The 26,027-nt window shown below is 38.2% G+C and overlaps 1 protein-coding gene across 1 annotated transcript; it reads right to left on the minus strand.

The window, feature by feature from the left end:
* Positions 1–561: 561 nt before the first annotated feature.
* LOC141831690 (uncharacterized) lies at positions 562–16,128 on the minus strand. The gene is made up of 6 exons (XM_074719122.1): positions 15,805–16,128; positions 8,553–8,634; positions 6,370–6,561; positions 6,040–6,252; positions 4,376–5,120; positions 562–634 (listed from the first exon to the last, which is right to left on the minus strand). The coding sequence occupies exons 1-6, from the start codon at positions 16,126–16,128 to the stop codon at positions 562–564; spliced, it is 1,629 nt and encodes a 542-aa protein (XP_074575223.1).
* Between the last annotated feature and the right edge of the window lie 9,899 nt (positions 16,129–26,027).

Here is a 26,027-nt window from a genome sequence, read left to right on the forward strand (position 1 = left end):
TATTTATATCTGTGATTTGCACCGGACATTCCGTTCCTTCAGAGGAGAGGACGAGATAGAAGTAGTTCCTCAAAAGTCTGTGGGCAATCAAAATGTCATATTGAGATTTGGTATGTAGAGATAGCATGTGTCTTTTAGTGAAAGAGTGAGTTTATGGCAAGGATCTTAGGCACAGATTGTTCCGACAATCAAACATAAGATGTTAGTGCATTGTCACCTCATCCATGGATCCAATAACTGAGAGATTGGGGCTCATTCAGATAATGGTGGCATCCAATTAACAAGTTTTTTCAAGTGAGAAAACTTCATATTACCAGATGATCATGCGTCCACAACATTGATTGATCTTCAATGGGCATTCTGAAGCCTGATGATTATGGTTCCACAGTCGTCTTGTCCGTCAATTCAAGGTGGCACACAAGACTGATAGCAATGCAAATTCCTGGGAACATTTTCTGCGAGTATTGTTGAACCGGAATTTACCGTCTCAGGCAAGGCGACGGCGTATCATCTCCATGCTCTGCTGTTGGAAGCAGTTTAATAAGAAGCATCGGTAGCCTTTCAGTCAAAAACCTGGGGCTTGGGCATTTTCCAGCAGAAGAGTTTTGGCCTGACCTTCGAGTCCTTGCAAGCTCTGGAACAACAAGTATGAATGTCAAAGGCAACAGGAACAAAAAAAAGTGCCCTTTAAGGACTGGGGAGAATAAAATAGCACCTACATAGGATTCACTAATGTTCATGACTGTAAAGGGACAATAAACAGATCCAGGCAACAAAATTTTACAGCTACCTTATACTAACAAGTAATGGTTCAATTGCCTTTTCGCCTACATTTTCTTGTTTATCTTTTCCCTTGTAGGTAGTTTTAATTGTGCTAAATGTTGAGTTTGGCACCATATTGTATCTCAGCAAGCAGACCAAATATCAAATAAAATAAGTTGTTGACTGATTTTCAGCATGATTTTGAATGAATGGTAACAGCTATGACTAAATTTTCTCGCCATGGAGCATGCCGAAGCTTGAAAAACACCTTAGGAGGCGTCTGAAGGTTGTGGGAGACAATATCTCTTGTAGAGAAAAGGATTTTTCTCTCAAGGAAAGCTTTTGTGTCACTTGAGATGAAGTTTTCAGATTTTTTCCATTGGTGTTGAAAGAGTTTGACGAGGATTTGAGAGGATTCTTGCACAAGAAGTAGACAATAGTTATGTCCAAATTTCATTTTCTATTCTCTGATACTATAGATTTGGATTCCCTCCCGTTTTCATTTTTCTTCTCTCATATTATAGATTATATACTAATGCTGATCCACATAAATTGCTCATTTTTGTGTGTTTATGCTATTATGGTTGAGATAGTAGCATAAGTGGTTCTAGAAAGGTTTTTAACCTCAATAAATGGTGTCAAAGACACTTCATAATATCATAGTTGAGATTGTAAGAATTTGGAGTGGTGTATCAGAAGTTTCATAGTGGTGGAGCAGTTAGCCCAAAAGGCACATAGATTATCTAGGATGACAAAGACTTCAACAAACATCGGAGGATTCTCTATCAGAAGGTTCGATGAGAGATTTAGTTATTGTTAATGACAATTACGGATATCAAATTTGTTAATGCAGTAGGATCTACAAGAAATTTACTTGGCAAAAAGAAAGGGAAGTCCCCAAATATAAGAGTTATTGGGAGATGATGGAAGCAAAGCAATCAGTGCCACTAGAACATGCCTTGCAAAGTGCATCATTCATACAATTAATAGCGAAACTATAACATATGGGCAACATGTAAAGATTAAAGGTACATTAGACATCGAACGTTATCATTAACCATGTCTTACAAGACCATTGTACAAGTTACATATGACTGATGATGGAAACTTGATGGAGCAACTAAACATACTCTATAGAAGAATGAAACTATTGCATATGTTGCTCAAATGAAGGAACAAGGTATTTTTAAATCTAAGTGGGAGTCACTAATGACATAGAGCGGGGGCAAGACAAGAAATTCATAGCGACGAAGATCTCGATAGCGTAGATCCAATAGATCATTAGAGAAGATATTCAGTGTTGTAGGTCCAGCACATGTGGTCACATTAGAAACGATAGTTTAGAGGTGAAGTTAAAACCTGAATTTCCTACAGAGAGCCGAGGCTGAGAGCATTCTGCTCTTGTCATCTCAGAGGAAAAGAATGTCTCATCTATAGCTTGGTACTTAGATTTAATTTGTACAATACACGATTGCATCAAGGAGGAATTGTTTGACTCTTGATGTACCATAAATCTAACTTAGAGGTAAAGATATAAGTTGACGATACATCAAACTCAACCCAGAGGAGCCCAACCTATATTGGCAAGATGACCTTTTTCCATAAGTTGAGGAGATATCTAATTTTACTAACTCAATTCTAGTTAGAAGTAGCAGCTAATAAATTTCTAAGGTGGCTCATGGTAGGTGGATCCACATGACAAAAAGGTTGTTGAATGATGTGTATCATATGAATACATTTCCAAAACACGTAAGATGATTAATATATGTAGAGTGCCTAGGTGACACAATGTATCTCAACAAATAAGACAAACAGAAGAGCAAAAATGATAGATTATCTATAAGTGGAGGGATCAAAGGGATCTCCCTCCACGGCTGAGTAAAGCCATACTGGATCAACGAAGGTGAAGTCAGGGACATGTATCAGTTAACTTTATTGCATGCAATGGTGAGTAGACCAAGAGGAGCAGAACCTCTCTGGAGTATCACATCAAAATTTCAGATGGAGCAATAAGTGTAATAGTATCTCACCAATGTGTAGATTTGGGTTCAGTAACAAATTAGCCCTAGCAAGGGACTAACAGCCTATATGCCAAATAGACCTTGTTTTATGAATTTTTTTTTCTAGGTGGTTTCCAGCATGATTTTGCATGGTAATGACTCAGACGCAATTTTTTCTGTCAGTGGAGCATTTCATATCCTAGGAGACACCTTTAGATGCATCTGAAGGCTATAGGAGACAATTTTCCTTGCAGAGAATAGATTTTCTTCTCAGGAAGCTTTTGATGTCAAAAGCATGAGAGGTGAGATATTCAAATTTCTGTATTGATATTGGGAAAGGAGTCTAAGGTGGATTGAAAAGGCTTTTGTATAAGGTGTAGACAATTAGGGGTATAAACGAGTCAAGCTACTCGCGAGTTATTTGAGTCTCGGTTCGAAAAAAAATTTGTTCGAGTTCGTTCGATTAAGTTAACGAGCCGAGCTCGAGCCTAATTTTGAGCTCAAAAACATTATCGAGCCGAGCTTGAGCTTAACAGTATTTGGTTCATGAATTCGTGAACATGTTCGTTTAGAGACTCACAAACATATTCATTAAGAGGCTCACGAACATGTTCGTTAAAAGGCTCGTTTATCATATATATATATATATATATATATATATATATATATATATATATATATATATATATATATATATATATATATATAACTCGAGCCAAGAACTCGAGCTTAGGGAAAACAAGCCGAGCTCGAGCCTCTTAATGTTCAGCTCGGCTCGATTCGATTACACCCCTATAGACAATAATAGATTTTCTACTTTTTATGGTTCTTTCCTCTCGTATTATCATAGACTTAGATTCTCCTTTGTATGTTTATGCTACTCTACTAAGGGAAATGAGAATTTCACCATGTGATCCTGTGGTGGAGATTAAATCTTTCTTTTTCTCTCCTTCTATATTTGCTTTGTTATCCATTTTAATCATCTTTCTTCATAATCAAATGTCACTCCAAACATTAAATATACATAAAAAATTTACAAAATATACTAATTAAAAAAACATTTCCTATAATGTTTAAAAGGAAAATGATAATATTGTGAATTATGATCCTTAAATTTTATTTTAAGAAAGATAAATAGTTAAATACCTTAATGGCATATATGCAAGATGTTAAGTTTTAAAATAATACATTTATACAATAATATTTTAGATAGGAACATATACAAAATAGTATATTTAATATAAGTGATATTTTGTCTTTATTTAAAGTTATTTTTAAATGAATTTTGTATCTATGTTATCTCGAAATTTTATAATCTACAAAAATGGCATTAAACATATGATCTTTGTTTATACTTGATTCTATAAAATAATATTGATGTTTTAAGTAGGCTGAAAATGTTAATGTTTTCGTAACAATGCAATTTCTGAACTTAACCCCTGATGGATTTGGAGCTTACAGGCTATTTTTAGGTAACCAAAATCATGCACATAAGCTAACAACTGCAAATGCTATCTCAAGTACACATTTGCAGACGACATACTATGTGAGTAATGTAAAGGATCAGAAATTGAATCAGAAGAAATATGTCATTGAAAATTGTTAGAACTCACATGTTCTCTTCTCGGGAACTGCAGGTGAAATGGGATGTTGAGCTGGAATTTAGAGTATAAGGATCATACATGCAAAAGTATGTTGCAGATGCTTCATTGTCAGGGATACTTAGTTCCGATCTATTCTGCTGTGGTATCCTGAAGCATATTGTAGGAGCAGTATTAGATGAGAAGAACCTCCTTTGGAACTTTAGTCTCCTAGAGAAACAATTAGGTTGAATTTCTGGTTCTGGGATTTTGACATATTCACTCATTTCACCTAGTTTCCCTGAAGGATCTGCGTCAACTTTTCCATCTTTTTGCATTCTGCCCTGCCCATCTACTTCTGCTTCTGATTCAGCATAATGAGCATTATCATCTGTTGTTGGGCTGATCATTTCTTTCATCTCAACACCATTTGCTAGTTGATCACCAGCAGATTGTGAAACAAAAGGTGAAAATTTCCGAGAGTGATGAGATGAATAAATCTTGGAAGAACTTTCTATCTTTTCCGATGTATCAATCTCGCCCTCATCACTTATTGTCGAAAGTGATAATTCTTTCTTTCTCCCAGAACAGCTTAACAAACCAAATGATGATTTACTTGTTTTAGCCACCTTCCTTGTTGATTTTGGGACAAATTTGATTCTAATCTCAAGATTGCGACCCAGTACATGCTGAAGTGCACATGCTATTAATTCTTGCGACTTCGCTGCCCTGGATACATGTTCAGGATTACAAAAGTCTATCTCAGCCACAGTGACACCTGAAATTTTAAAGAGAATACGAGTCATCACATTTTTAAATCTCATTTGCAGGGGACTTATAGTGGATAATCAAGTAAGTGTTACCAAATCTAATAGAAGAAAGAGAACTTCCACTTAAACCTGCACAATTTTTGTACTACTTGAAAATTGAGATATCATGTATATCAGTGATGATAGAATTTCTATACAATGAGAAACTACAATAACACTTCACTTTCCAACTGAAAGTACATTGACCCTTGAAGATATAACTTGCTCAAATGTGGTATGGTACCCATTCGAGGAGGGGTTAGAAGAGGAACACTTAATTGTTAGATGAATGAAACATGCAATAGTTTATATCAAGATTTAAAATGTCGAGCCATGCCAAAGTTTCGGTCTTGACTGGAACAATACTATTTCAATATCGTGTCGATGTTTCAATGTATAGTGTCGGTAATAGATTGGAGTTGAAGAAGGAAGGAGGTGAAGCATAGGAAGGAGATATTGTCTGTGCCAAGCACGAATTTTAATCTTGTACTATGTCTGATGAAATGGTCGAAATATATTATTTGGTAAATTACCAAAACTCGATACCACTCAACATAAACAATTTAGTATCTTTCAAATTAAAGACCAAAACTATAGCACGGTTTGAAATTTTGAACCTTGGTGCTAAGTGGTATCGAGTTTTAGTGATTTACCGGAATAATGCGTTTCGACCATTTCACTTGGCACGGAGTGAGATTTCAAACCATGGTTTATATAATAGTAAACGATCCATCTATATAGCACCTCTACTTTTCAAGTAATAAAAGGACAAAAGAATACAGAAGGACTATATCAAGAAAACTCAGTCTGTAATTGAGCAGTCAAATATGGAAAATATGAAAGAAGAGAGCAAAATTAAAGCTATATGGAACACATTTCTTATTATACCTTGATGAACATACACTGCTGACAAACATCCTTCTTGTTGTAGAAAGATCTTAAAAGAGTTTGACTGACATCTTTGCGTGACTTGTCTCCAGATGCTTTCTAATTTTTTCCTGCTGCAGTTTCTATCCGAACATACTTGCTTGTTCTGGTTTAAAGAATAGCATATGGAGTTCTTACCATCCCACACATTGGTCATGCTTAATCTAGCATCATCTGCTGCATACAACTTCTATTAGAAAAATTTAGGATTTGCTAAAAATTTAACTACTCTTGTGTATTCAGAGTTAGGATTATTCTCAGCTAAAATGTTAAAGAAGAATAAATCTTTACCTCTCAAGTAAGGCATTTCTAAGGAAGGACAGGAGCTGTTGACTTCAGTAAAAGGAGAAGATTCTAATGTGCTTAACTGTAAAAGGGCAACAGTGAGCCATGTTGCTTGATTCTTTGATGACCTCAACTGCTTCTCGGTGTCAGAAAGAACTTTTAAGGCGCCTCTGAGTTTTTGCATCCCAATGTCAGATGCTGCAAGAGGGGAAACAAGGTTACGGATGAAATTGAGGAAAAGCAAAGGTGAAGGAATGCAAAAGCAAACCAAGAAAGAGGAAAATAATATATGTTTCTCACACACCAGAAATTGCAGCTAGCGGGCAAGAAACAACAATCTCATTATAAGAATTGAAAATATCAGAATAGGCAATGAATTGATGATAAACTACCAAAGTGGTATGTTTTAAAAAATAAGAATACAGAGAGTTTACGTAAAACTCCCTATTTCTATGTTCCAGAGGAATTCTATAGTGCAATAACTTAAGTAGGGCCAAATAATGGGGAATTTAATTCCAAATGGTCCAAATAAGGCCCTTCTCACCTTTTTGTACCAAATACTAGACATTGCCAAGAACAACTTGATTTCTTTGAATTAAAATGTTTGGTCAAAAAGCTTGAGTGACTAAAAGAATTTGAAAACATTTTTTAAAAAAAAAGGACAAATGTTTTTTAATTTAGAAGTAAATGTATTTTCAATTTGTTTCAAAAAATATAAAATTTAATTAATTTTAGATAGTAAGTGAAACAAAACAATTTGAGTGGCTAACACTTTTTTTACAAAAAAATAATAATAAGAGGCCTATCTATCTAATTCAATAATATTTTTTTATTTAACAAAAATTAAAATAAATTAATTTCAACAAGTTTAGCTGTGTGATAAAAAAAACTTAGCTTATTAATTACTGAAATAACTCAAAATATTTTAAAAATAAAAATATCTAATTATTTTTTATTTAATTGGCATTATTTTTTTCAAAGAAATAAAAATATTTTATTTTGTCTCATTTTAACCCATCAAATTATTTCACCAAACAACTAAATAAAATTGCACCGATTAATTTGATTATTTTAAAATAAAGAAAAAACATTTACTCAAAAGTTGAATAGAGATTTTTCCTCTTTCAAAATTTTAAATAATTTCAGTTCATTAATCTTATGAAATGAGTCTGGCCCACTTTCTCAAATAATGCATTTTTCAAAAAACAATAATAAGCTCAAAAGCATTCATTTTTAAAAACATAAACAATAATTTAATTTAGTTAACATCAAACATCTTTGAGAGTCTTGCATGAATGTAGTTTTTACCAAGGCTCTTAGATACAACTCACACTAAACCCTCAATCCCAAATAGGTTACATGGGTAGCCAAATATCACTTCCCATCACTGAGTAAGAATTGAACCCATCAAAGGGTTTTGACAAAATATGGTGTGGCATCCTCCCTATAAATGTGTTTCATCCTTGGTAGATACTAGTTCTACGATTGTTGTATCCCATTACAAAAGAGAAAGTACTTATACCACATGGTAAGAGAACCAAATTGAATGCGACCAAATTTGATCTGACTGAACAAAAGCCTAAACCATAGAAGAACCAAATTGAATGAGACCAAATTTGATCTGATTGAACCAAAGCATAAGCCACAGAAAACTGAATGTTTAAATGTTTAAGTCAATCTCTTCAACTTCTTAGCCACTGACAATTTGAAAAGGGGACCTAGTGCATTAAGGTTAGCACCAGTAGCTCACCAAAGGACCATCCCTAAAGTTAAAACAAATTTAAGTGAATTCCAAAATAAAACTCTAAAGAGTTGCTCGATGACTTGTCACCTTATGAATCTAATTCAAGATAAATCTTATTATTTGAGGTTCACAATTACCAAATCTACCACATTACTATATGATCCCTCACAAACTAATCAGTGTGTGTCTGCGCGCATGAGTGCTCAACATCCAAAGGGAGAGCATCTACACCAACGATCTATAACAACAATAGCAAGTGTGTGCCCATGCACGAGTGCTCAACATCCAAATGGAGAAATCTGCACCAACAATTTATACCAACAACAATCTGTGTGTGCTGTCAACGTTCAAAGGGAAAGCATCTACACCAACAATCTACAACAATATATGTGTGTCAATGAGACGAGGAGCACAACATCCAAAGGGATAACAGCTCCCATAGTACCAAGGTGTTGATGCAATGCAGAGGTCAACATCCAAAGGGAGAACAACTCAAGTTCTAAAGGGAGATCAGCTACACCAACAATCTACGACAAGAACAATACAACAAGTTTAAAGTGTGGTTTACATGGAATAAGTAAGCTACGATGAACTTAGTTTTAAGTTAGGAAAATATCTGGGCCCAACTTATTGGGTGAGTTCATTCATTTTTTGGAAGGTTATTATAGAGAATGATTTTGGACTATAGACTAGTCCATGACACACAGGCTTAGACAAGAAAGCCCTAAATGGTTGCTCAGGACACATTGGTTTACTCTTACATAAGACATTACAAACTAATTAGGATGGTTTGTATAAAATAAGTGAAATCCCATGTTATTATAGAGAATGATTTTGGATGAGATCCTATGCACTTAGTTTAAGTTTGGTCAAGTAGTTGGGCCCAACTTAACGAGGGAATACTTTTATTTAGGTGCATGATTTAAAATTTCATATCATGTCAGATGAAATGAATAAAATTTACTATTCTGTCCGACATCGACACCGCGGGCTACTACAGGGTCGTGGAGGTGCCACGATGGGTCGTGGAGGCGCCGCAATCCCGCATTTTAAAAAAATAGATTTTATTTTTAATTTTTGTAATTTTACATTAAAATTTTTATTTTAAATTAATATATTTTATATTTAAAAATATCGAAACCATATCGGCGTGACATGATACAGTATCGAAATCATATCATACCGGTTATAAATCAAAACTGCGATACAGGTCGAAATTTTAAACCATATTTAGGTGGTTATTATAGAACTTCGTAAGCATGCTAATTTCAATTGATAGTCATGATTTTTCCATGCCTAGGTTCTCTCTCTCTCCCTCATGATTTTTTCTATGAGAAATTATAAATTAGTTAGGGTATGAAATAAGTGAGCTACCATAAACTTAGTTTTGAGTTTGGTCTAATAGTTTGAGCCCAACTTAACGGGTGTCTTTGATTTGGGTGGTTGTTATAGAGAACTTTCGAACCATGCTAATTTCAACTGATAGTCTTGATTCTTCCATTCTTAAGATCCCTTTCATGTTTGTTTTTATGTGAGCGTGTGAGAGAGATGATAATCATGTAACCTTTAGTTTTGAACCAACGAAGTCCCTTATAGCAATGTTAAGGTTGTTGGTTGATAACCTATTTCAATAACTTAGTTCATGACTTATAGCCCTCTCTTTTTCTCCTGCAGTGCTAGCTCAGGCATAGGCAATTAAGGCATGTGCCTAGGGCCCCAATTTTATTGGAGTCCCTATTTTTTTTATATTATTTATATTTCATTTTTTAAAAAAATATTCACTTGAATTTTAGATCAATTTAAAAAGTATATCTTTTTTTAATTTTAGATTATTTCAATTTTATTTGTTGTTGAATTTTTTTAATTGTATATCTTATTTTTTAAAACCTAGTTGACTCTTCTTTTTCATATTAATCTCTCAAAAACGTGTGCTCTAGCAGTTGTCAATGATCTAATGCCCTTTCTCTCTCTCGTTGATATTCCTGCGTTCTTTTTCCTCTCGTCCATTGATCATGTGTCCTTCTCCTCTCTTGCTAGTGATACTCTCAAAGGATGTTCTTTTCCACTCTCATCAATGATCTCCCTTCCTCATCCTTTCTTCCTCTTTCTCGATATGAACAAAAAGTAGGGATCATTTATTCATTCAATGTAAAGCAGTATGTTAATTTTTTAAGCAACAAATTAATTTTTTTTACATAAATTAAAAAATGACCCCCTTTAGTTTCTCCTCATATTTTTAAATAAAAAAATTTTGCAATTCGCATATTTGAATCTTGAAAACTTTTTAAAATATGACATGTTATTTATTTTCAAAATTAAATATTTTAAAAGAAATAATAAATTTAGAATTAAAAAAGTAATTGAGATATTAAATCTTATAAAAAAATAAAATTTTTTCCCAATACAGAAATCACTTATAAAATACTATTGATAATATCTGTTAGTATATTTTCAACAGAATTTTTTAATTAAAATTAATAAAAATTTAAATAATGTCTAAAGATTAAATAATTTAGTAATTTTATTAATTAAAAAATATTATCAAAATTTGAATGTAAAATTTTATTGCTAATTATACTTCTTAAAAAGTTTAGAAAAAATAATAAATTTTATTTTTAAAAATTAATATTAATTTGAGTTAATTTTTTATGACAATTAGTTGACCTTTAGTTTTGAACAAGCCAGAAGTCCTTTATAGTCTTGCTGAGTTAAAGTTGTTGGTTGATGGCTTATTTCAAAAATGTGAGGTGTTAGTAGATGAATAAGTATTAGAGATATTTGTCAGAGATAATAAAAAATTTAGAATTTAAAATTACTAAATACAAAAGATTTAGTTTTATTTGATCTGCAAAGATGGTCTTGATTTGCTTTGTTGATTCAAGGTTGTCTAGCTAGGAAGACTGAGCTACCTAGGATGGTTGAATTGCCTAGAAAGGTTGAGCTACTAAGTGCCCGAGTCGCCCAAGTGTCGAGTGTCCAAGCCAACTGAATACTGAGTGGGCCAAGTTGTTAAGTGCCTGAACCGAACGGAGCTGAGTAGGTCGAGTTATAGAGTGCCTAACCTAGTCGAGTGTCAAGTGCCCGAGTTGCCGAGCTGCCGAGTGGGCCGATTGTCAAGTGACCCGAGTAGGCCGAATGTCGGGCTGCCAAGTGGGTTGACTGTCGAATGGCTCGAGTAGACCGAGTGTCGAGTTGTTGATTGGATCGAACTGTTGAGTGCCAAAGCGTAGAGTGTCGAGCTACTGAGAACAGAGGCCGAGTGTCGAGTCCAAGTTGGAATCTGATGGTGAGTTCTGCCGAGGTCTGTGTTAGATACAGTTTCCTTGAAATAGATTTATCCCCTCCAGTAATGCTTTGAGGTTTCATTGGATGACTATTTTCAAGGATATAATGGCATGACTGCGATCGCAATCAAGACTTGATTTGTGGCGAACGGAACTTGTACCCGAACACTATCACAAGGAAGTGAAACAAGAGTTGTCAAGCAAATTGCTCGGCCAAGAGGTGGAGAAGGTGGAGATGAAGTTGGATGGATTATTAGTCTTACTACTCGCGTCTATTGGTTTTCTTTCATTCGTTATCTGCCCAGGGTAGGAGTCTCCTTATAAAGGCTTTGAACATAATTGCATTAAACCTGCTAATTAATGGCCAAAAAAGGTCATTTATTGTCTTTGTCCACCTAGATTAAAATGCAATAGCCAACTATCAATGGTTGGTCGTTACCATCCGAGTGACTACGGATCTTCCATTAATGTTCATCCGTTTGTCCATTAATGCGTCCATTACACACTTGAACAGTAGGAAAAATAGTCCATGTGAAAAAACATTGGTGGTCCGCTTTGACAATTTTTACCTCAACTGGTTTGACATTCGACTCCGCAGGTCGCACTTGCATACGAGTCAACTAGATCTAATGCGATTCAGACCCTAGATCTACACACACCCCTACAGGCATGCGCATGAGAGAGAGTCTCTCACCCATATCTATTCACAACACCAAAGGTTATGATTCAATATAAGTCAGCCTTCATGCCCTTACACTCCTAATGTAGAATTAAACTCTCAAACATATTGAAGCTCCTTTTCCATCCATTTTCATTCACTTTTTCCAATAATCTTTCACATGAATGAAAATTAAGATTATACGTGATAGCATTCAATAGTTGAATCCTATATACGATGGGTAGATTTTATCCTTTGAACCTTCCCTTGTGAAGATATGTTTATTTTACTGACTGACCAGTAGATGTGACTAGTAGATGCGATGTCTTTGAACTATTCTGTCGTTTGTATAAATATTTACATATCTCACTTAGGACTCTCTGATGAACATATATTATATATGATTTTTAGTCTTGTTTAATGCTCATCTACTTGTAATTCATTGCATATAATCTACTTTATCATAGCTTATTCATTTACTATTACATCTTTCTACTTCTTTTACTTGGAGATTTGCTCTTTGTATGTTTTTGATTGACAGAATGTGATTCGGAGCTTAAACGATGCATTATTGATAGTGGAGCAAGGAGTGGAGAAAAGAGACTCGCATTGACCGTGCTCATTATCATGGGCGGATTTCCTACGCAGCAAACATGAAGAAAAATGGAGGAAAAGGAACAATAAAGCAGTCAAAGCCGTGCCCCAAGGCACGACCATGTCACACAACCATGCCTCAATTTTCACATGGCCATGCCTCCATGTCCAACACGGTCGTGCCTCACATTTCTAGGGCCCAGGCACGGGCGTGCCTTGCATACAGAATGTCAGCTGCCCCAAATCATGCCAAAAGGCATGGTTGTGCCCTTCCTCCAATGTGAGATCGGTCTAGGGGTAGTGCCTACAAGGCACGGCCGTGCCTTTCTTCCAGTGTGAAGACCAGTTTGGGGTCATGCCTGGTAGGCACGACCGTGCCCGCGAAAGCCTCAAGGCGAACTTCCAGGTCGTGCCTTGAGGCCAATGGCCGTGTCTTGCGCAGGCCTATAAATACCTCTTTTTGAAACCCTTTGAGGGGCTTGGAGGCTTAAAACCCTAAGGTTTTAGCTTGAGGGCGGCAGCTCCCCATTACTGGGGGAGGGTTCTCCCCACCCGGGGGAGACCCTAAAAGCTTCATCTTCGCCGATCCATCCTACTCCGAAGCGAGAAGATCTTCCAAGGATTCTCGAGCTTCAAGATAAGTCCTCCCCTCTCTTGTGGATGGCGATTTTCTTGCATTCTTGTTGTAGTCTTCTTGCAATGGAGTAGATCTATGAGTTTATGATGTAGGATGAACATTAATGTAATGATGGTGATATAAAAACTAGTTCATGTTATTTTTCCCTATTCTATGAAGTGTTTATACTTGTTTCATGTATTGTGTGTCTTGAACGTGTTTGATAATATGTTTGTGTGAGCGCATGTACATGATTATGAGGGATAGATTACAGTGTAGGGAGATCTTAAGATCGTATGACCGGGGCGTCTTGTGACAGGAGGTAAACCTTAATCGGACTTTCAGAAGTGATCCTTACATGGTAGTAAACTCCCATAAGGGATAGCTAATGGTTGGTGGCCACTAGGACAAGGTCATTAATAGGGGTACTCGGTGACAGAGGGTATGACGTTTGGATCGTATGACCGAGGCGCCCTGTGACATAGGGTAAACCTTAACTGGACTTTCTGGTGTCACCTTTACTGGAGGGCCACCACACTAGGACTTCAAGGTCAAATGCCAACGTAGCCTGACGAGGTCAAGTTGGTATCTTTATTAGCATCCCCTACAAGGTAGTAAACATGGAGAGTGAGTGATGTGGACCAAGGAGGGGATACAAGCTTACAAGATAAAACCAAGGAGGAAGAGGCAATGAAGCGAATTGGAGGACCCATGACAAGATTCAAGACTAAGAGAATGAAGCAAGCTTTGGAAGACTTAATAATGGAGCTCAAGGAAAAGGAGGATCAATGCACAATGGAGGCAACAACTAAATGGATCACATTCCTTCAACTTGAAAGTGAAATTGGGCCAACATGAAGACAAAACTTGAAGGCCCAAATCTACATGATCCAAGATGCATTCAAGAGCTACAAGTGTCCAATTTTCGTAGGTATTTTTGGAGGAATTTTCTAAAGTGACTTTTGATGTCTTTTGGTGGGTTTTTAATGCTTTTTGGGGAGTTCCTAAGCTAGTATTAGGGAATTGTGGGAAATAAATGTCATGCATGCATGCATGATAATGGTGCATAATTACTAGTGGGTCTTAGTGGATATTAAAAGCTTAGTGGGAAATGTGGTAGAGGTTAATGTTTCAACCTCCACTAAGTCGATATATAGGAGAACTCTTGTATGGCTAAGGCATGTTAAGTTTGAATGAAATTAGAGTTTTCTCTATTGTGAGAGCTTCCTTTGGTTCTTAGGCAAAGAACTAATCTTGATCTTAGCAACTTGTGGCGATCAAAAACCCCCATGACTTATCACTCACCTTCTCATCTTTCTTGAGTGTGGCGTCAATATCCTTCTCTACATCTGAATATTAAGGCGATCCGTTCCAAGGTGCTTATCAGTGAGGGAGTAAACATAAATTAGAGATGTTACCTAGCATTGATATGAAGCCGAAATCCTAGACTTATCTATCTCATCCCATAAATCCTTAAGTCAATCAATCTCTCCCTACCATACCCACAATCATCAACCTTTTCACTTCCTTTAGAGTTTAGATAATTAGTCTTATTACATCACTATAGCTATCAATAGTGTTGGTGCAATTTTGCCGCAAGTATTGGATTTTAATGTTTGGCTAAGTGAGTTTAAGTTATGCAATATTGGTGATCTAACATGCGTGAATTGAGTATACAGGAAAGTCCAAGTTTAAAGTCTTGGCAAATGGTGAAGTCTTGGAGGCATGGCTTCTTGGCAAATGGTAAAGTCCCGGAGGTGCGAGCTCTTAGCAAAAGGAAGACTTAGCATGACGAAGCTGAGGGAAACATCTCAAGCAAGTGCAAGGATGAGCACGAGGCTTCTGGAAGATGTTTGAATGCGTGAGTCAAGGCTAAGGGATGAAGAAGGAAGCTGAAAGATGATTTTCAGCTTCACCAGTCGACTGGGACTACGTCAGTCGACTGGTGTCTTGATCCAAAACACACAGAAAGTTTGGTCGAGTGAAAGGCACTGACCAGTCGACTGAGTGAGTCTTAGTCGACTGATATTTGAATGTTGAGCTAACTGTTGGAGAATTAAACGCAATCTACAAGAGCCGTTGAAGCCCACCAATCGACTGATCCTTGAGACAGTCGATTGGCATCGAGAAAAATATAAAAAGACAGATTGAAAATTGGAGACGTCAGTGCTTGCATTTTTTTCATTCTTACACTATCTTCAAGCCCTATCATTCACAAAATCGTCCCCCAAACCTTCACTTTACATCTGTAAGAGGAAGAGATCAACTATAAAGGTTTCTCCACCTTTAAAGTTACTTTGAGATGGAGAAAGTTCATAGTGGAACGTTTATGTGATGTGTGTGGATCTTTGGATTAGTCACCTCGAAGAGGTGGATACCAAGTAAATCGAAAGGGTTAGCCATATTTGAATTGAATTTTATTTTTGTCTTGTGCTTCCGCTAACAATTTTGTAGGCAAGAGCAAAAGTTGCTATTCACTCACCTCAAGCAAACGCAATGGTCCCAACAAGTGGTATCAAAGTAGGTCAACTTTGGAAGAACTCACCTTCAACCGAATATTGGATGTCCCTTCATGAAGCTCGATAAATTTGGTCCAGAGGTCCTTCGCGCTGCTGAAAGGTCCCACCCGGTTCAGTTCCTCCTTCGTTAATCCACAATGTAGTGTCTGGGTGGCCTTCGCATCGGGTTCTATCTTTTTTCTAGTGGCGGCATTCCAGAACTCGCAAGATTGTGGAGAACCATCTCTTTCAGAAGGGATTGAAAATCCTATCTGAATGATGATCCACATTTCCACCTGAATTTTCAGATGACATTCCATTCTAGTTTTCCAGTGTGATCTTGCGGTGCTGAATCCTTCTTGGTGGGCCATTGATCTAGCACTCAAGAAAGACAAGTAAATATATTTCCAAGACTTGGTCTTGGATTAGTAGTGTGGGAAGAGAGAGGAAAAATAGCGAAAAAAATTTTAAAAAGAAAAAAAATCAAAAATCTCCTCGATCAGTGGTTGCATTGGATTCGAGGACCCCGCTCTGATACCAATTGTAGGATCGAGAAAACACACTAGAGGGGGGGGAGTGAATAGCATGTTTATGTTTTTTTATTTTCAATTTAATTAACCGGAAGCAAAAACTCGGAAGCGAAATACTACGTATAAAGGACAGATAGAAAGGAAAAGATGCACACTTTGTTTTTACTTGGTTCATAGCCCAAGGCTGCTACTCCAAGGACCGTGGACCGTTTACTGCGGGCAAACCACTAAATCAACTTGCCCCTTACGGAGGCAAGTTCAACGATTACAAAAATACAATTCAAAACTTGGCAACAATTAAATAATTACAACTTGAAATATGTTACCAAAGATGAGGCCGGATCGTGCTGGATCTTCCAAATCTAGCGAACTTGGCGTAGCGATGGCTTTTGGGATGCTCGGGATCAAGTAGGGCGCCGACGCCGCGAGAGTAGCATGGTGGTATCGAAAAAAGAGTTGTGTCCTAGCTGCTGCTCGTGCCTTTCTTTTATACTACACTCGAGTCGACTCAACCCAGATCTCGAGTCTGACGTGGCCTCGTACAGATAGCTTTTCTTTCCTGCTCGTTATCCGCTATCTGAGTCGACTCGGATCGCCATCTGAGTCGACTCAAGTCCGATGTGGAGTCTCCAGCTAGAATTTGACTCTGAGTCGACTCACAAGCCACCTTGAGTCGACTCAAGTCGATTTGGCGGAAAACTGATGGCGCTGACTTCCGAAAGTTGGCTGACTAAGCTTGAGTAGACTCGAGTCTACGCCTGAGTCGACTCCAACAGCAAAACTTAGCCAGTTTTGCTCTGAGTCTACGTTTTACGATTTTTCCAATCCTGCACAAATGTTAGTCAAATAATATGCAAAGTAAATTTGTTAGAGTCAGTTCCTTGAACTTCCTCTGGGTCTTAACTTCAGGTTTTCAGTGAAACCCTGGGTTAGACCGACGCCTACTGTTCCTCTTGGGAACGCGTCCTCACCCACTCCTCTCAGGAGAATTTACCTGATGCTAACTGAGTCCTCCCAACTCGTTGGACTTTTGCTCGGCTATGTCCTCGGCCCCTAGGATTTGTGCTACGGCTCAGTCCTCCCTGACCAGCCCAGTCTTCTGCTGCGACTCGATCCTCCCTGATCAGTCCAGTCTTCTGCTGCGGCTTGGTCCTCCTGACCAACCCAGACTTCTGTTGTGGCCTGGTCCTTCAAACCAGCCCAGACTTCACCTGGTGTTTTGACTATGCCAAGACTTCTACCTGATCCTCCAGATCAGAGCTTCCCAATGCCTATCTTACACTGGGACTTAGGTCAAATCTGTGCTCCCTGCACACTTAGATCAACTTTATTAGTCCAACATACACTTAACTTGAACCTAGTTCCATTATCAAAACTAAGGTTCGATCTACTGGTGCTCCCTGCACCAACAAATAAGTGTCTAGTTAGACAAATTGGTGAAGGCGCTGGAATTCCGTCCTGTTCAATTTCTGTCAGACAAAAATTTGTACAAGGGACAGAACCTTTCCAAGCAACCCACATGTTCGATCAGACATGTGCTTGATCGATCAAGCAAGTTCTTGACCAATCGAAGCACACCTTGATCGAAGCATAAGATTGCTGGCCTCTTGTGTTGGTATTCAGGATCCATACAAAGAATACAAAGGAATAACTACGTAGCGAAATTAAATTAGTTGTACCTTTCTTCTTGAGATTGTATGGAAGATTATTGGTACCCGAAGACCTCTTGATCTTCTGTTGTATTCCTCTCCTCTTCTTGGACGTCGTGTGGGCGACGATCTACCAAGAGAATAACCACCCACCTTCCTTTCCTTTCCTTTCTTCCAAACCGATGGCCACAAGGGAAGGGAGAACCTATGGTTGAGGCACCACCTCCTCCTCTTCCTCTCTTCTTCTCTTCCTCTCTTCCTTTCCTCTCCAAGCCGCCACCTTCCTCTCCTCTTCTTCCTTCTTTGGGCGTCGGTCCTAGGGAGAACAAAAGAGGGCGCCGACCCTAAGGGAGAACCAAGGAGAAGCACCAATGGGCGCCGGCCCTAGCTTGAAGAAGAGCCAAGGAGAAACACCAAGGGGCGCCGACCCTAGCTTGAAGAAGAGCCAAGGAGAAACACCAAGGGGCGCCAACCCTAGCTTGAAGAAGAGCCAGGGAGAAACACCAAGGGGCGCCGACCCTAGCTTGAAAAACAAGGTGAATCCAATGAATGTTTAGGCACCCCCTTTCATCCTTTTTATAGCCTTGTCGCCTTAGGAAGTTTAGAAAAAAAAACAAATTAACAAAATTTTGTTGGATAACAAAATTAACAGAATTCTGTTGGATAACAGAATTAACAGAAATTCTATTGGGTGGATACGAGGCTTTATCTAGAGGCTACAACAGGGACCTAGAGGAGGAATTGGTTTAGGCCTCCTGATGGGCTTGGGCTTCCATGTTCGGCCCGAACATCCAACTCAAGTCCATCAATAATAACCCATACCACTAAAGGGTTATTATTGAACTACTGCACCAATCCCATATTACAATATGAGCTCCTTCTTATTATGAGTGCATTAATCTCCTTGTGTTTAAGATATCGTATGTCCGTTAATTAAATGAGTTACTGACAACTCAATTAATTAACTTCTAATTCCAAGAGTAGTACCACTCAACTTTATTATCATGCCGGACTAAGTTCACTTGCAGGGTTTACATGATAATCCTTATGAACTCCTCAAGGGGACATCATCAGCCTAAATAATTAGGACACAGATTCCTTCTATAATCAACAACACACCATATACATAGCATTATCTCCCAACTCATCAGGCCTATTGATTTAACGAATAAATCTCACCTATTGATAAGTTAAAGAAATAAATACTAAGTATATGTGCTTGTTATTATATAGGGATTAAGAGAACGCACATCCATAATAACAGAGGTCTAGTTCGATTATATAGTCAGTATAAATCGAACAACCTCAAACGGTGCTACTCAATACACACAAAGTGTACTAGTGTAATTTTATAGTCAAGATAAACTAATACCAATTACACTACAACCATTCCAATGGTTTGTCCCAATCCATCTTGGTTGTGAGCTACTATTTATAATTTATAAGGAACTGATAACATGATCTTCTGTGTGGCACCACACACCATGTTATCTACAATATAAATTAAGTGGACAACTGCATTAACATATATAAAGAATATAAAATGTAAATATTTGACCAAAGTGATTCTTATTTCAAATTATTTCAAAATAGATGTTCATACAAAAGCTAGGCTTATAATATACATCCCAACAATTGGATTGAAGAACATTGCCTTGGAAGGATATAGGAAACAAAACCTTTATTATATAAATCTTTCTTATGTTTTTTAACCCTTCTATTGAGTGTTTCATGTCACAAAAAGAGGAAGGATGACTATGGCATAGGAGGCTTGGACACATCAATATGAAGAACATAGCCAATGTAGGATCTTGTACGTGCTAGAGGGGGGTGAATAGCGCGTGTAGCTTTTTCGAAATCGTTCGCTTTCTATCAGAATACTAGCAGCGGAATTAGTAAACAAAACATAGGGGACACGCGGGATTTACTTGGTTCCTAACCCCCCAAGGTTAGTACGTCTAAGGCCTAATTCGGGAGGCGCCCGTCCACTAATGGTCTCCTTTCCGAACGTCATTCGGAGGTGGAGCAACCCGTCTTACAGTCCAAGAAATAATATAAACCAAATAAATATAGAAATAACAAGTGAGAAAAACTAAACCAAACAAGTGACCGCCGATCTGGAAGTCCGAGCACCGCGTACTCCTCCTGGATCTTCCCCGGTTGCACGTGTCTGGCCTCGTTCGCGTTCAGAAGCACCACTAATTGAGCAGGAAGGTTAATGACTTGAATGAATTGTTTCTGCTCGTTAACGTCCTTTTATACTGCTCCTGAGTCGACTCAGATGCCAATCTGGGTCGACTCCAGCTTGCGTGGCAGATAGAACTTCATCTTGCGTGTTTATCCACTTTCCAGTCGACTGAAGTTTACAGGTTCAGTCGACTAGCCATTTCAGTCGACTGGATTCCAGTTCCAGTCGACTGGATCCTCTGGACTAGTAGGTTTGACTTTGCTTTGTTTGCTTCATTTGTGTTTTCTCCATCTTACTTCCATCTCCTGGTTCCTACAAGACAAACATGCAAATATACAAACAATCCTAAGCCTTACCTAGTGGGTCTAACTTCAGATTTCTACCAAGGTCGCCAAAATGGAATTGGTGAAAGGCCTACCAAAAGTCAAGTATGTCAAAGACAAAATGTGTGATGCATGCCAAGAGGGTAAGCAACCTAAGTCATCACACAAAGGTAAAACTCTAACTAGCACTTCATTACCTTTAGAATTATTGCACTTAGATCTTTTTGATTGTCATAGTACTCCCTCATTAATGGGGAATAAATATTGTTTGGTTATTGTTGATGATTACTCTAGATATACATGGGTTTATTTCTTGAAACATAAGGATGAGACCCTAGCCATATTCATAGGTTTTAGCAAAAGGGTAGAAAATGAAAGGACCTTGAAAATCAATAGGATTAGAAGTGATCATGGTGGAGAGTTTGAAAACTCAAACTTCTCCAAATTTTTGTTTAGAAAATGGATATAAGCATGAATTTTCATGTCCAAGAACCCCTCAACAAAATGGAGTTGTTGAGAGGAAAAATAGGGCATTGCAAGAAGCCGCTAGGACAATGTTAAATGCCTACTCCCTACCTACCTATTTATGGGCGGAAGCGGTTAACACCGCTTGCTATATTCAAAATAGAGTTTTAATTCATCGATTTTTAGGAAAAATACCATTTGAATTGTGGAGTGGGAAGATACCCAAAATTCACTATTTTAGAGTATTTGGATGCAAGGTTTACATCTTAAACACAAAAGATGACTTAAGGAAATTTGAGGCCAAGGCGGATGAGGGAATCCTAGTTGGTTACTCATCCACTAGTAAAGGTTATAGGGTATACAACAAGAGGACCCAAATGATTGAGGAGTCATCAAATGTTGAATTTGATGAGTCTAATAATACTTACCCCAGAAAATCCTCTATTGATAAGGATATAGATGCAAGAAATCAAGATATAACCCAAGCAATCCAAAACTTACAACTAGGAGGTAATGATCAAGGGGGAGGAAGAGGTGATTCGGATGATGAAAGAAAAATTGATCATGATAAGTGTGACGAGCCCACAATTTCTAGAACTCTAAGGCATCATCAAGATCACCCTATTGACCAAGTAGTAGGAGATGTTGAACAAGGAGTGAGGACTAGATCTTATTTTAGAAATCACACTAGTCAAATTGCCTTGATCTCACAATTTGAACCAAAATCAATTGATGAAGCTTTAGTTGATACCGATTGGATCTTAGCAATGCAAGAAGAATTGAATCAATTTGAAAGGAGTGAAGTATGAGAGTTAGTTCCAAGACCTAATGATAGTACAATTGTGACAACTAAATGGGTTTTTAGGAACAAATTAGATGATCAAGGTAGAGTTACAAGAAACAAGGCTAGGTTGGTGGCTAGGGGATTCAACCAAGTTGAAGGACTTGATTATGATGAGACTTATGCTCCGGTAGCTAGGTTAGAGTCCATCCGAATACTATTAGGATATGCCGCTTACATGGGTTTCAAACTTCTATCAAATGGATGTAAAATCGACATTCCTAAATGGGTTCATTAAGGAAGAAGTGTATGTAGAGCAACCCCCCGGATTTGAAAGCATAGACTACCCAAATCACGTTTATAAGCTTAAGAAGGCGTTGTATGGGTTGAAACAAGCTCCTAGAGCTTGGTATGAGAGACTCTCTTCCTTCTTAATCTCTAAGGGTTTTAGGAGAGGGACAATTGATCCAACTCTATTTATCAAATCTAAGAATAATGACATTTTTGTTGCCCAAGTTTATGTTGATGATATCATTTTTGGGTCAACTAATGATGACTTTCTTCAAGAGTTCATTAAGCATATGGAAAATGAGTTTGAGATGAGCTTAGTTGGGGAGTTGACCTTCTTCTTAGGACTACAAGTCAAACAAACCAATGAAGGAACTCATGTTTACCAAACCAAATATGCTAAAGAAATTATCAAGAAATTTGGTTTGGAAAATGCTAAGGTAACTTCTACTCCTATAGGAACAAATGTGAAATTAGATAGTGACATTGAGGGAAAAATGGTAGATTCAAAATAATATAGGAGTATGATTGGTAGCTTGTTATATCTAACCGCTAGTAGGCCGGATATACTCTTTGCGGTAGGTATGTGTGCAAGATACCAATCTTGTGCCAAAGAATCTCATCTTGTAGTAGTGAAAAGGATCTTAAGATATGTCAAGGGAACACTTAATGTAGGTCTTTGGTATCCTAGAAATCAAAATTTTGACCTAGTTGGGTATACGGATTCCGATTATGCGGGGTGCAAATTAGATAGAAAGAGTACTAGTGGTGGATGTCAATTTCTTGGATCCTCCCTAGTGAGTTGGAGTAGTAGGAAGCAACCATGTGTTGCTTTGTCTACTACCGAAGCTGAGTATGTGGCTTTGGGAGGTTGTGTAGCTCAACTACTATGGATGATGCACACCCTAAAGGACTATGAGCTTCACTATTCCAAAGTTCAAGTATTATGTGATAATATGAGTACCATCAATTTGACCAAAAATCTGGTACATCATTCTAGGACAAAGCACATTGAAATAAAACACCATTTCATTAGAGATCATGTGGCAAGAGGCGACATTGAGCTAAATTATATTGAATCAAAGTCAAATCTTGTCGACATCTTTACCAAACCTCTACCCGAAGCGGAATTTACCACCATTAGGAGAGGACTTGGTATGTGCTTTGTAGAATTATGACTTTAGTCTTGCATGATCCCATAACAAGAAGTCACTTATGTACATCTCACAAGACCATAGGGAGGCTTGCTTGTGTATTTCTTCATTTGAATATTATGTGAGATGCTAGGATGATGCTCATATCTTACTTATGCTTATGACATCTTGATGAGGTATGAAAAGTATCAATATAACTATCATAGACCAACTATGGGGAAAGTAAAATGTTTAATTCATGGACATCTTGCCCATTGATCATAGTTGGACATTTTAAATGTTTTGAAACCATTTCCATGTTGTACTCACAGTGATATACACTTGCAACATCAAAGGTTTCACAACATGGCTTGAGATTGATACAAATGTGCAAGTTTGTGCCAAACTTTTGAGTTTTGGTCAAACTTATGAAATACTTTGATTTTTCATAAAACTTTATTTTTCCTTGATAAAGTATGTTGAAACAAACTTGCTTGCAAAATTTCATCATTTTTTAAATTTTATGAAATTAATAGGGCATTTCTGAAATTCATCTCAGAAAGCTGAACAGAGCTGATACTTGGCACCAGTCGACTGTTACAGATACCAGTCGACTGGCACCAGTCGACTCTCACCCGACTCTCACTCGACCAATCTTTCTGTGAGATTTTTGAAACGGGACAGTCGACTGATATGGACCTCAGTCGACTGGCACCAGTCGACTGGGACCCTACCAGTCGACTGGTAGGCGACTTTGATATATAAAACAACCGCGTGTGGGTCGACTGGTAACCCTAGGGTTACCGCCGATCTCGTCGCCCTCTCTGTCTTTTGAGTTCTCCGGCCATCTCTAGCATCCATAAGCCCTATTTCTTGCTTTCCTACCTTCTTCTCCACTCTCTCTTTGCAAACCTAGGGTTTGTAAGTGGTTATTTGGGCTAGTTCATCTCCTACTTCCTTTTTAACATCCATGGAGCGAAGGTAACAATCTCCACTCAGCTCTTTCATTTCCTTTCATTATTTTGCGATTATGTGGCTAACTTTGTATTTTGTTGCATGTTTTTGCATCACATTGTTCATGCATTTGTCTCATTACATTTAGAGTTAGGCAAAAACGTGTTGCTCTCGTAGGCAGGGGGAGGGCTCTTCCCGACAGCCCTCTCCTCCTCCTTTTCATGGATTGAGAGTACCGCGATTTCATTCTGCGGCTGCTCAACACCGATTTGAGACTACCGAAGTTCCATCTCATGGATTGTCGGTATCTTAATCGTGCTTATTTTCAAGCCAAGACTCCTCACCTTTTTGACATTATCACGCATTATCAATTAGAGTCCGTAGTCAGTTGCACGCATTCGGTCAACATTGACTTATGCAAAGAGTTTTATGTTAACCTCCGTCCCATCGGTGGGGATGAGAGGAGATATGAGTCTACCGTAGGAGGAATTCCCATTGAGTTCAACCCTGAGGTTCTTAGGTCATTTCTGCGGTGTCGGGTTTCGGAGAACCCGTTCATTTGCTTCCCTAATGTTATTGAGCCCATAACGGGTTCATTTTCACATATTACCATTGATCATATCCATCGCCATTATTTTGGCATTCCTAGGGCTCCACTTCGTAAAAATCTTTAAAGTCACTCACATGTCTGCACCCCACTACGTCTGGTATAGGATCATTCTTGACTGCATCCTTCCGATTGTCACCCGAGGTCGGTCCGTGATACGGCTTCCTCATCTCATTATGATGTATGCCCTGGAGCAACGTCTTGATATTGATATTGCTCTTCATATATTTACATCCATTGTGTACTTCTCGGGTCCAACCCAGGGCAAACTATACATGTCATTTGGTCACATTCTTACATACTTCTTTGCATCTAGAGGAGTTGATGTCACTGTAGGTCCCATACGTCATCTCTCTAAGGATTATGATCAGCTTGGCCCACGTCACCTAAAGTTGGCCAAGATAGTGTTTCATGAGGGTGTCATGGTATGGACACGTGATGTTGCACGCGTAGCTTCTTCTGAGTCCGAGGAGGAAGAGGCTGGCGATGCACCTGATGCTGCTGCTGCTGCTCCTCCTCCTGCGTCTGATGCACCCCCTGTCAGTGCCTTGGACGAGAGGATCACCCATCTAGAGGGGATGGTGCACCAGGGGTTTCAGGATTTTGGTCAGCAGCTGCAGGGATATTACCAGGAGGTTCAGACCTATCACCAGGAGGTCCAGTTACCAGGGTGTTCAGGCTTACCATCTCGATGTCCAGGGCTACCATCAGGAGGTCCAGGGCCTTCGTCAGGACTGGGCGGTAGCTGATCAGCGACAGCAGGAGATGTATGACATGATGCGGAGCATGCACCTGTCGTACCAGGCTCCTCCTCCTCCACCTCCTGCTGATGACGAGTAGCTGTCTTGGTTGAGTTAGGATGATGTCGAGATTGTATTTTGATTTGATATGTTATGTATCTCGAACATCGTAGCTATATCTGTGAGGGTTATGGTTTATGGGATGTGATTTTTTATATCTACTGATGTCACTTTGTGTATGAATTTTTAAATATTTCTATGTCATGTCATTTCTCTTTTACCCATTCTCTTTTGATATATGTTTATATGTTGCATCCTTGTTTGTGTTCAATAAGGAAGGTGTATGGATCTAGGGGGAGTTCTTGTAGTTTAACAAGCCGTTTTTAAACATACTTCAATCATGACCCCAAATTTACCTTTTAGACATACTTCATAATTCTATAAGAAAGCCTTAGTGATGTCTACCTATTGACGGCCTTGTCCATTGAGTATGTTGATACAAAGCTCTTGTGCCATTAAGAGTTTCAAGGTTTTTCAAACTTTGTATCAAAATCTTGTTTTAATGGGCCAAAAATTTTCAAAATATTTTTTCCCTATTGTATCTAGTGTAAG

Source organism: Curcuma longa, chromosome 1, assembly GCF_044706935.1.
Source record: "Curcuma longa cultivar G26 ecotype Majalengka, Jawa Barat chromosome 1, ITB_CL_G26_1.1, whole genome shotgun sequence".
NCBI lineage: Eukaryota > Viridiplantae > Streptophyta > Magnoliopsida > Zingiberales > Zingiberaceae > Curcuma > Curcuma longa.